Below are 12,736 nucleotides of genomic sequence, written 5' to 3' on the forward strand. Positions count from 1 at the left end.
ATATTTTTTTGGATTTTTTTTTAAGTAGCAGTATGTGTTTTATAAGATTATATTGGTATGCATGTATGTATAGATGCCAGACAAGATTGTGCTTGTGTTTTATTTATGTGTTTATTTGGATAGGGGAGCTCATTAAATTTTTGTTTTCTGGCTCCTGAAACCTAAAAATGTTCTTTACCAACAGGCTCATCATAATGTTAAATGCCTTTCGTCTTTGTTTGGAAAAACACAATCACTCACAAACTGTTACTCAGTGCTACATGTTGTTTATGAACTTACATCATGGCATCTTTTTTAGGACCAGCTCAGTTTGATTGTCAGTTGCTGTTGCACATTATTAAATTAGCGATATTATCATTATCATTATTGTAGTAGAATGAATCGAAGAGGGACATCTGCCTCTGGGTTCTGAAGATCTATCATTTTTTTCCCTGACTTGTCCTCCATTTCTTTTTTTTCACATTCACCTCCCTCCACCCACCTGTTCTCTCCCCCACTTCTTCTCCTCCTCTCTCTACTTCCATTCAGTCGTTCCTCCACGCCACCATGACCCCTGCTCATGCTTTTCTCTCGCCTTATCTTTCTCACGGTGACGACTCTCACCATCACTCCTCTTCCTCTGCTCTCCCTCAAATGTACATCCTCCCACCCCCTCACTGTCTCTCCTCGGTGCTGGTTCATGCATGAGACCCTGCACATCTCAAGAGTGTCAGACAGAGGGAAAGGTGGGCCCACTCCTTTGCAGCCAAAACCCTTTGGTCTATTTGCACAGAGAGGGGGAGGAAGAGAGACAGCGAGGGAGATAGAAGAGAGAACGGCTGACACTTAAGTGTGAAATGTAGAAAAGGAGCTTCAACTCAGATTTTCACAACCACATAGGATTATTAGGTTTGAAAATGGGTCACGTAACATTTTTAACATCAATATTAACATTTGACATGATGTTAAACAATTTTGAAATACATTTGTATGTACTGTTACTCATTCTGTCATGTTCTAAAGGAATAATCTGGCATTTTAGGCACAGTTGACACGTATAAACATATTTTCAAAAACATACTTTTTCCCCTTCATTTTAAAAAATAATTTTCCCCACAAGACCTTTGTTTTTCAAAGTGTTTTTGACAATGCATACTAGAACACATAAACGACCCCAAACGCTCCGGCTATTTTCAGCAGTCTTCCCTCGTCACAAAGGTATTTAAATGTGCAAGCTTAACCTACTCATGACGTCACCACTGTTACCCATTACACATAAAGACAAAGGAGCTCATTTAGAGATATGAGTGATGCTCTGAACATGTTAAGGTTGTCCTTCCATTTCTTAACCACAATCCCTCTCTGGATATTGTCCCTCCACCTGCTTGTTCGACCAGGCCTGTTTAAAAACTGTTGTGCCTGGTGGACTTTAAACCTTGGGCGCTGAGATGGAGCAAAAACACGGCACAGCAGACACCTTTGCTCATCCGCAGCAATGCTAAGTTATAGTGTACAGTAGTCCTTAGACCAAGGAGTGCTAGCAAATGTTATCAAACCAATCTGTCATTGTCATTAATGTTTCTAGTGTATGCTCATTACACAAAGCGACAATAGGCATGCATAAATTGAGGAGATGATGTCATCGTTTTACAAATGACTTTTGAAAAATCTCCTCAAAAGCATCTCAGTAGGTGTTTTTTAAAAATCTTTGTTGAAGTGCCCTAAATCTCTGATTGCATGTGTACAAGAGGCCAAAACATAGAGGAAAATTCAGTTTTCAAAAATATAAGGCCTTAGTCCAACCCTTAATTAAGCTAAGGGAATTAAAAGACAGCGTAACAAAAGAATGTCCAAAATATGTCCTACAGAGACCAAAATATGATACTTTTAATTTCCATTATACATCAAGTTCAGAAAGCCCTGGTTCCTATAGTGCAACTCATTGGCATATTTCTTGTGTGCTTCCATGTCTAGTAATTGCTCATGTCTTCCCAGTTTGACAGCAGACTTTCTCCTTAAAATTTGTAGTGTCCAAGTCCAACTTGAGATTCCTCAAGTGAGATCGGTCACATTCTTAGACCTGTCAAAGCCCCTCCAGAGCCACAGAGGACATTATGCTACAGCTTTCATTGGCTGAGTAATACTTCCTGTGACTAATAAATTGACTTTGACAGGTGTAAGTGGTGCAATGCCACTTCAAGAACGCATTGTAAAAATATGCCTCACTCAAATTGATATGACATTTTTACAACTCTTTCTCTGCTCGGACCATGGTTATTTTGGAACTAAAACAGGGTCATTTGGTAATAAATGTTTGGAAAAAACTGCTTTTACTTTTAACAGAAGAGTGATGAGCCCCGTCAAGCTTTTCAACAGTGACATAGCAACGACTTGAGCTGTGATCTGCACCCCCCACAAGGCTGTGTTCAGTGCTGCCAGCTAAAGACAGTTGCCCTGTGGATACAGGTTAAAATAGAAGAGGCATGAAGAGCGTGAAGGCAAGAGAGAAGAGAGGGTGTGAAAAGGTAGAGAGAGGAGAGATGGAGAAAGTAAAAGGGTTCTTAGAACAGTGAAAACAGACTGAAATGGACAGAAGAAACAATGCTTAAGTGATAAGCAATGAGTTGTTTATGAAATTTGGCTTCAGTTTTTCATGAGTGATCTCACGTGTCAAGCCTTGTGTAATCACAAAAAAAAAGATAAATCAAATTTCCATGTTATTATCTCTGCCACCATGGAAACTGCACCTGATAATGGCTTATTTTGACATAGACTTCATCCAGACAAAAAAAACTTGTCATAAAGTGATTAAGCCTTTGGACAGAGACAAGCAGACAGGAGAACAATGAATACCTTTTTGGGTGTGAAGAAAATAAGAGAGGAATGGGCACATTGTGTGTGTGTGCATGTGCATGCGTGTGTGTGAACATCTCTGCTGGCATGTGTGCATGTGCCCATGTGGCTATGCAGTGCAGACATGGCCGAGCATGAGATTGGGCCGCTAATCATAAACATGTGGCCACTTAGCTTTATATTCCATTTTCTTTTCTCTTCCCTCTCTCCAAACCCTTCTCCCTCTGTTTCTTTCTCTTCTGCTCTGTATGGTCTGCCCTCCGTCACATCCTTGTCTCCCCTTTCTTCCTCTCCATCTCATTTTGCCTCCATACACTTTCTATTTTCCACAGTAACATTCTCAATCCCACACTCCATTTTCTCAGCCTGTCCCCTCTTTCTTCACAGACCTTATTATCTATTTTTTCTTCACTCATATTCCATACTTTTCAAAGTTTGTCCAAAGTTTGAAAACGCTGCTCGATATCCCTCCTTATTCAAACAATGGACGTCACAATTCTGCAGTACAACTGTGCTCTGACTGGCTGCACAATTAACCAGATCCCCTCTCCCTTTTCATGAATTGCTTTTCACTCTCTGTCATCTGGCAAAGTTGTTTGATGTCTCTAGTCATTGCAGTCATCCATCGATAATGGCGGTCCGCTCCTAATTAAATTACTCTGTCTTCATCCGCTCCCTTTGCTCCATGACAGAAAGATGAAGTACTAGCAGAGGGCTAACCAGCTGTTTTCTCTCTGCTCCCTTTTTCCGGCGGCCTAGCATCTTAATTAATTAAGATGTTATACTTTCTGTGAATGTGGTTGTTATGAAAAGCGGCGACTTTGATAAACATACTCTCGCATGTTCTCTCGGGGGCTGGAACACACATACACAAAGACGACACAGAGCCATGAAAGTATTCAAACGCACATGCGCAGAAACAAATTTCTGTTATGTGTACGCGCCCACCCACACACTCTCCCACACTGACAGTAAGACAGAAGAGAGATGTTCCCTTGTTTGATGCTCTGCTTTGCCTTCACTTTTGTTTGTGTGTCATGCCTGTCACCAGCTGCTCGTCACTCGTCCCAAATCACGCTGCGTCTCCATTACTCACTCTAAGAAGTCAGGTCTTTCCTCCTGTGTTCTAAAAATCTTTATCTTCGTTTTTGTACTCTCGTACGCACTTTCAGTTGTTCACTTTGTCTTTTGTTCCTGCTGTTGCTCTAATGCTCACTTGCTCTTTCTGCTTTTCTCCACCATTCACATTTTTCCTCTTGTCTGACTCATTTTCTACCATCAGTACTCTAAAAGCCATTTACCCAGCCAGGCAGTTGAATTAAACCTCCTATTTTCCATTTCCCTGCTGGGCTGTAAAAGTTAAAATCATCTTTGTCATCATCACACATGCACACACTCCAGTTCACAATTTAACTTTATCGGCATTGCACATACATACTATATTCTTTGTATGTTTTTACTTTCACTCCCCAAGAGCGATTGACAACCCTATGACTTGTCCAGTTAGGTGGGCTCTGATCATCTATATCCAAAAAAATAAAACACCAGGAGGGAGTCAACTTGACAGCCTAACAAGAGACGAACAGAGGAGAGAGAAGACGGCTGAGACAGTGCAGCACTGTTTGATTCAAGTTCAAAGCAACCAAAGGGAGCTTTCATACCTTTACTTGTGGTCTGGTCTAATAACTCATAGCCCAAGGTTTCTTGAAAAGTGAGAACTGAGATGAGTGAGATGTTATACAAGAAAAATATCCACATAGATTGCATTAGTTGACACTTTCAAATGGCGGCCATTTTTGGCAATGGTTCCCACAGGGCACTTCTTGCTTTGATTTTCTCGCCATTATGTTCCCTGCCTTTCCTTAGTCAGCGCATTGCTGTTGGTACATCGATCTATGGCCCCTACATTACCAATATGATTTTTCAGTGGCTTTTACTGTATGCTCATTGTTATTGGTTTTGTTGAAGAATGGGAAATAACCAGCTTTGTACGGTCACTTTGCTTGCAGCCTAGAGGAAACTGCTTTTATGCCACTGAAAAACGGAACAATTGATAAAAACTGATGTTTCACCTCCACGTGTGTGTGTTTACACACACAAATACATTTATATGCAGTTTTATGCTGCGTGTGAGAATATTTGTGCTCATAGTCAGTACTGATATCAGTGCGATTCCACTGTAACACACACTCCGACTGTGCTACCACTGCTGGGTTATCTGTGTCATCACAGATAGCTCAAACCTTGTTTTGCAAGCTTGGAGAAACTCCAACCATGTTTTTCGGCCTCGCTTGGCTCCTTTTATCTCAGAAGGATCCTCTCTGTGTGAATTCCAATTGGCCAGTGGTGACCTGCGAAGGGCACCACACAGCGACATTTTCACTAGGGTAGCTTTCAGGTAGCAGATTAATGTGATTTCTAACATGCTGCTTGTTTAAAATGCCAGTGTCAGTATAACCGTAGAAACTGCTCCTAATTCAAATGCATTATGAGGGGATTTTGTAGAGTGGCCATATGGGACAGAGGTGTTCCCCCCAGACAGATTTTAAGACATTGCAGAATGTCCTGATAAATTGCCAAGGCATATTATCAATACCTGTGAATTTCCCCAGTGTGAGAAAAATCAGATTGGATTTTCTGCCTTTTCTATGTTCATTAAAGGATGTTCGATCTGTCTGACAGGGGCTATTATTAATGTTATTATTAATTAATGTGAGTTGGTATTCATCCATGAATTGTTTTGTTAAAAGCTATGCTCATGACCACTTCACAGAGGCCAAGTTGCCTCTTCAACTTTCTTTTGTGAACCAGCAGTTCATAAACTTTTTTAGAAACGTTTTCAATTTACGACCAGATAAATGTAAGACTTTCAACCAGTAAATATTTGGTATTTTTGGTTGATTACAGACTGAAACAAAGAATTCATTATCATAAATGTTGTAGACTGATTCTTAACCCCACCCATCATTAAGTGCCATCTGATGTTGGTTGCATATTCTTATTTCCAGGGCGACAAATGGCAACTTGGTCAGTGGTTTAGTTGGTACCAGACTCCGATGCATAAGACCCCCTTTAAGCATCTATATGAGACACACAGGGCTTTCAACTAACTCCAACTTAATCCTATCCAAAGCAATAACGTAGTATAAAGAGTGAGAAAGTCCATGTAGGACAGGATTAAGGGGTGTTGGATAGGTGAAATATACACAGGAGTTTCACCCTGGGGACCGCTGTCTGTGTCCTATGTGAAACCAAAAGTCAACATTTAGGTCAAACAATCATTAACATACAATTTGTTATTTAAACCAAAACCATGATCTTTTTTCTAAAACCAAGTAGTTTTGTTGCCTGAACCTAAAGTAGTTTAAGTGACAAAACCTGCATTTCCTGTGAACACGGAAGTTTAATTTGAAAAGACACTATGCATGTATCAAGCAGATGAGTCCTTCCCTGATAACCCAACACTGACACTGTACCTAGAGCGCCATAGTCTGAAGCATACAGTCAGTGACCAAGCTACTAGAGTTCTCTAAGGGCTAAAAAATTACAACCTGAACAGAACCGCCCGAGCCTGTGCCCAGCCAAACCCAACCCTTCAAAAAAGCACTAGACAGTTTCTGACACCTGGGCCGCACCAGTATGGCGGCGCAAGCTATGTGCGTCTCCAGCGGAAAATGGACCACCTCAGTGGATCACCAACTCACCGCACTGTATTTGCCCGCCAGAGAGGCTCCCTGCTCTAGTCGAGAGGATGAACAGAGAGCCTAGCATGGAGCCTGACTGCGCTCTCTCTTTCTCTTATTGCCTGCAGGGCAAGAAGAAGGGGGAGCTGCTGCCTGGTACTGAAAATAGGAGAGGATATTAATCAATCAATATATATATATAAAATATATTTTTTTCTTTCTTTTTTTTGCTCCACAGCACCAACCAAGCTCTATACCCGACCAGGCCAATCAGCACATGATTTAGGCCTGAACCATCTGGGTTTTCAGGACCTGTTGGAACCTGTTGGGCTCGGGTTTAGATTGAGATTTCTAAGCTTCCATATTGGGTTGGAGATGATATTTGACTCTGAGGAAAAATAAATTACATATAAATTGTGTTTCATCACTCCACTTAACGCCATGGTGTAGACTTGAAATGTTACAAAAACACACACATTGCATTGCACAAATTGATGCCTATTATCCAGAAAGCAACATGGTGTCAGCAGCAAAAACTATCTGGCAGCTCTCCTCTAGTTTTAGACTGTTTTGCTTTCAGTGCTTTATTCTCTCCATGTTCCTCTTGGATTGTAGTTATTCTCTGTCCTTTGTCCTGAGCTCTATCTCCTGATCTTTTTCTCTGTTACTTGCCTTTCTCCTTTTCTTCGTCTCTTCCTCAAAGGTGCTTTCTTTGACCTTCTCTGCTCCCCTCTTCTCTCCCCTATCCTCCTCCTGCTCCTCTTCTCCTCCCCGAACATCTGTGTGTGTGACAGGTGAGAGAACGGTGACAGTCCCCCGACACTCCTCCCCTCCCCTTTCTCCTCCCATTTTTTTCCCCTTCTTCTCCCTTCGCTGATGCTGGCACTCGCGCCCTCACCTACCATCCCCCCACCGCCAGCCTCCTCCATCTCCACTTTATTCTGTCAACCTCTTCTCGATTCTCCCCTTTCTCCCTCCGGCTTTCACCTTTCACTGCACCTCTGTTCTTTTTTATACATCACTCTTCACACCCCTCCTAACCTCTGTCAAGCTGCCCCTCCTCCCCTCTCCCCTCTCATCTGTTCCTCTTTACCAGCCCTCTCCCTTCCTCTCCGATCTGTGACAGTATTTGCCCTTTTTTTTTGTTGCTCACCCAAATCCTTTATCCATATCCCTTGTTCCTCCTCTGACCTCTAACATATAGCTCTTTTGCCCACAACTTTTGTCTCTCATTACTTTTTTTTAGCCCGTCTTTCCCAAATGCTTCCCATCACTTTCACGATCTTTTGAACCTATACGTCTCTCTGGACTTTTCAATCTATCGGTCTCTCTCTCACTCCCATCTGTTACTTCTGGTATCCTTGTAACCCTAACATGCCTCCCACTCCATCCATCACCTTCTACCCCTTATCCCTAGCCATTACCTCGTCTTTTCATTCACCCCTGTAAGCTATGTTCACATCGACATAAGCACTTCTTCAAAAACGCAGTTTCTCATTCATTCCACCTTCCATACTGCAAGGTTGGGCTTTGTCAAAGGGAGGCAGAATTTTCTGTCAAAAAAGTTGAACCTGCCTCAGCATTTTGACGCAACGCAATGCAACATCATCCAGCGTTGCACTGCACGGACGAATCAAATAGTGTGTATCAAACTGGGCTCGACTGGACTTGATCAGGCTAAAGGAAAGAAGACTTGATGTAGTCTCACGATCAGAACAGGAAGTAATGGATGGGGAACAGGATTACCGAAACAGGCAGCAGTTTCAAACACATGGAAATTAACAGGAGCGGGGCAAGAAAAAAGATGCAGGCAGGTACCGGTTCAGTTGAAGATGCCAACACATTAGATACTGATGCACAGAGGCACCTTTTAGCGGGGCATGAGACGCAGCAGGGGACAGCTTTTTTTAACAGAAAGAAAGTCCACATAGGTCAGGTGGAAGGGGAGGTAGATGTGACTAACAAACTCTGATCCTTTGCTTTGGTGAAATCAAAAGTCAGTCAAGTTATTTCAATAACATAGTGCACTAGTATGTGTAGCATACTCTGTTAGGGATGTATGTCACATTACATTACATGCCAGTAGAAACAAACCCAACCATGCTGTTTTTTTTCTAATCCTAACTATGTGCTTTTCTTGCCTAAAAATGAGGAAGTAAACACAAAAATGATTTTTTTCTTGACTTAAGTTTTGAGTTTATTGTGATGCATTTCATCATTTAACAAGCATTGTGTGGACGTTTTGGAAAGTTCTCCAGCATCGCAGGGGCCTTGGAGGGGATGTGTGAAGTGGCTGAGGGGAAGAACAGGCGTGCAAGAAGTCTGGTCGTGACACTTACAGAATGCAGTCTTTTGCATGATTTTGCAGTCCAAATTTCACTGTGGTCATTGTGGCTGTAGCGCTGCAGGGTAGAGATTTGAAATTCGATTCCCAGCCACCAGTAACAACCATTTAAGTGGCCTTGAACAATGTGCTAAAATTTCCCAACTGCTTGCTTTGTGATCCGCAGTGACCAACAGTGGAGGATTATATTTACACTTTAGCACTGTGAATGTGTGTGATTGTGAAGCAGGGGGTTGGATGGACAGCAGCATGCCAGGTCAGCCTGCCTTTCATAACTCCTTTTTGAAGTAATACAAAACAATTTCATATCTGGTGTTTGACATCGAAATGGGATTCTCGGTAGAGTGTTTGAGGACATGTACAGAAATATAGCAGTATAAATTTCAGATGAACAAACATGGAGATCTTTACAATACACCACCATTATGGTGCAATAATGACCCCATACATTGCACGTATATCTAAAGCAACCTCTCTCACTCTTTTCTATTGTCTTGAACTCTCTCCATAACTTTTCTAATCTTTGCCTTCTGTTCCACATCATTTGAACCCACCTGCAGTCTATTTCTCCGTTCATGTTGTCCTCTTTCCAGTGTCAAATGGGTTCAGTTTATTTCTTTCTCCCGAGTTTCTCATCCTTTTCCCTCGGCTCTGTTCATCCTCCCCTTTTCACTTTTGGCCTCATCTATCACCCTCTTTACCATAACTACATTTCTCCCTATCTGTCCTTTTTTTTTTTCATCCCATCCACATCTCATCTCTGGCCTCCCCACTACCACAGCCATAAAATCCTCTCTCATCACTCCCTCTTCTCCTCACCTCATCCATCTCTCTTACTCGCCCTCGTTTCCATTTTTTCTGCCTTCTCCCTTTGCGCGTCACCCTCTCAACACACACCTCCTTGACACCCTATCCGGCACCCCATGCTCGGATCTTGTTCACAGCGTCACACTTCCTTGCTCATTGTCCATTCAGTTTGCTTTCTTAATCTTTATTTCCTACTGTCAGTTTACTTATCACTTATCCCCCGCCCCTTCCAAACCCAGTGCCTCACCCTCCATGCTCTCCCCCGTCTCCCCCTTTTGATAGTGTTTTATCCCCCCAAGGGAATAGCTTTGCTGCAACGGGTTTTTGAGGTATTGACGTTTCCACTGATACGGGCCTGGTTATCTGTCAAGGCCGGGGCTGGAGTGTAATGGCTCTGTAATTGGATAAGATATAGGATTTTTGCCAGGGGAGGGAGGGGGTACATCGCAAAATGCCTCACCCTCTATTTTATCATATGACTATCATCTCTCATGCCTGCTTCACTACACTTGGTGCTCCTCTCCCACTCTCTCGTACTTTCTTGGTCTTCCTATCTCCCTTTCTCTCACCTTGTCCCTGTGGTTCTGTTCCCTCTTTCCTCCTGTCATTTTTAAATCAGTCATTCTCCTTCACTTGTGCTTTCAGCCCGTCACTTTCTTATCTGTATTTGTGTCCTTTCGAGAAAAAAAAATCCATCACAGAGAATCAAAGAAGACGGCCGTGACATGGCCAGTTCGCAGTCCATCCACCACCCACTCTTCCCGATAATCATTTCACAGTCGCATTCTGTCACAGGCTCGGCTGTTTGTTGCACTGATACATTTTCGGTGCTTGCCATGTATGTGTGTGTGCAGTAGTCTCTACATCTGTTTTATGCACTCTAATGCACTCTGTGTGCATTTTTCTTGGATTTCTCACACTGGTTTGACTGCTCTTACAGTCGCCCACATACCATGTTGGCATCACTCCTATTTTTTTTTCTCTTACCTTCTAATGGCAGATGGAATCAGGTCGGTGGGAACCTTTCCAGCATTTTTCTTTCTCTCTTGTCTAGCAGTTGTCTTTCTCTTTTGTTTCTGCAGCGTTTAACCTAAGGTTCATTTAACCTGCAAGGTCCAGGGGAGCTTGGCACCGCCTCAGGTAGACACCTGGAGGTGTGTAGGGGGGCAAGTTTTGGAGGACACATGAGTATTTGCCTGGGACTAAAGGCAGAGCCATGGGGTTTGAGGAAAGCACAAGGACTCTAACTGCCTCTGAGATACGACACAAACACAGCCATCTATTCCAACAGTTGACACTGTAGCCATGGGAAAATAGCATTGAAATGCTCTCATTTGATGCTTTCAGAGAGAGTAATTTTCTTCAAAGCAATATTTCACCTTGGTAGAATGATTCCAACTTTAGTGCACCTACTCTCACAAACCCTCAACCTGGGAGCTGTTTGGGAGGGGGGGTTTTTTTGTATAGATTTGAAAACCTTTTAAACTATTTGCAAAAAGGCAATGAGGAGGTCACATTTCAGTTCTGATCTTAACATTTAAAGTAATTTCCAATTGTTATTGCCCATTTTTTGAGACTTGTGGGAGTAAAAAACTATTGAAAAATGCATGCACCACCAGAGTGAAATATCACTTAATCTGCACCCAAGGATGCACATATTAAACCAGAGCTTAGCGGAAAACAAATGGAGATAGTGGAAAACTGTATGTAACTATCAGTATGAATGGTGTTATATTTGTGCTTGACAGTGTATGCATTTTTACTTATTTACATATCTAGGGAATGTCTCATTCCTGTTTTACTCTTTGCAAATACTTTGTGACAAATATATGTCATCAGTAACACAACTGTAGTGTTGTGCTCATGTTGTAATTTTTGGTTTCATTCTGGTCCAGTTGTATCTCTTAGCTCTAACTCAACATCTTTGTGGATATGTGGATGTCAGTGGTATATGTAGCATTTCTAAAAATGTCATATTATGTCTAGCATACCAATAACAAAAAAGGAGTCCACCCTGGAATGTCATACATACTAATGCCATTCCTCTAGAAGTTGAGACGTCTGTTGTGTTGGATGATGAATAATTATATGATTCTGAAGACGAGTATATATGCTATTCTAGTGTCAGACTTGGAGCAAATGTCTAGGCTGCTCTCTGCTAGACACTGTCCATTAATAATAGGAAGGACTATAGCTATGTAACTCCACATCCCCTTTGTAAAATGTCATTATAGTGGCACCATGCTGCCTCTCTGACTGTATTGGACTCCACATCTTTTATGCCCTGACCTGGCTGTAACTCTGCATGTGCAGCAGGCAGTTTCTCCTATTAAGATACACGGAAGGAAAAAAAAGTCACTCCTACAATTTTTTACAATTAACTTAATTAAGCCAGGGCCGAGTCATTTTAGCTCACAGAGAAACACGTTATGTTAAAGCAATATTTGACAACAACCTTTTACCGCCCACTCATTACAAATGTCACTAACTCTGCAGGTGCTGGTGGATGGTCACCTCTGGACAGTGACCATTACCAGTGGCTACAGGTGGACCTTGGTTCCAGGAAGCAGGTGAGCGCCATAGCAACTCAGGGCCGCTACAGCAGCTCTGATTGGACAACGCGATACCGACTCCTTTACAGCGACACAGGAAGGAACTGGAAACCATATCACCAAGATGGCAACATTTGGGTGAGTAAACAAGATGTGTGTGTGCATGCAGTCCTTTCTCATTTCCTTTGTGTCAAATACCACATCTTTGGGGTGCCCATTAGCTCATCTTGTAGAGCGGACACCCCATTTAGAAAGGCTGAGTCCTCACTGCAGTGGCTGTGGGTTCAACTCCAGCCCGCAGCTCTTTTCTGCATGTCATTGCTCTCTCTCTCTCTCTCTCTCTCTCTCTCTCTCTCTCTCTCTCTCCCTTTCAAGCTTAAGCTGTCCTGTCCTAAGAAAGACCAAAAGTAAAAAAAAAACCTAATCTTAAAAAAATAAAAAACATGTCTTTGTCACGCCTCTTTGCACTTGATATCGACACAGAAGGTAGCCTTTAGCGTTTTTATGAGACACACCAA

At 42.3% G+C, this 12,736-nt stretch overlaps 1 protein-coding gene across 2 annotated transcripts in view; it reads left to right on the plus strand.

The window, feature by feature from the left end:
* cntnap2a (contactin associated protein 2a) overlaps window positions 1–12,736 on the plus strand; it is a 376,461-nt gene that overhangs the window by 155,117 nt on the left and 208,608 nt on the right. For both annotated transcript variants that reach the window (XM_088071612.1, XM_042510367.2), the window contains exon 3: window positions 12,163–12,356. In XM_088071612.1, coding sequence (XP_087927738.1) covers window positions 12,163–12,356 — 194 coding nt within the window. The remainder of the gene's footprint in view (window positions 1–12,162; window positions 12,357–12,736) is intronic.

Source organism: Plectropomus leopardus, chromosome 21 (genome assembly GCF_026936395.1).
Source record: "Plectropomus leopardus strain MGB_pleo_1.0 chromosome 21, ASM2693639v1, whole genome shotgun sequence".
NCBI classification, from domain to species: Eukaryota; Metazoa; Chordata; class Actinopteri; order Perciformes; family Serranidae; genus Plectropomus; species Plectropomus leopardus.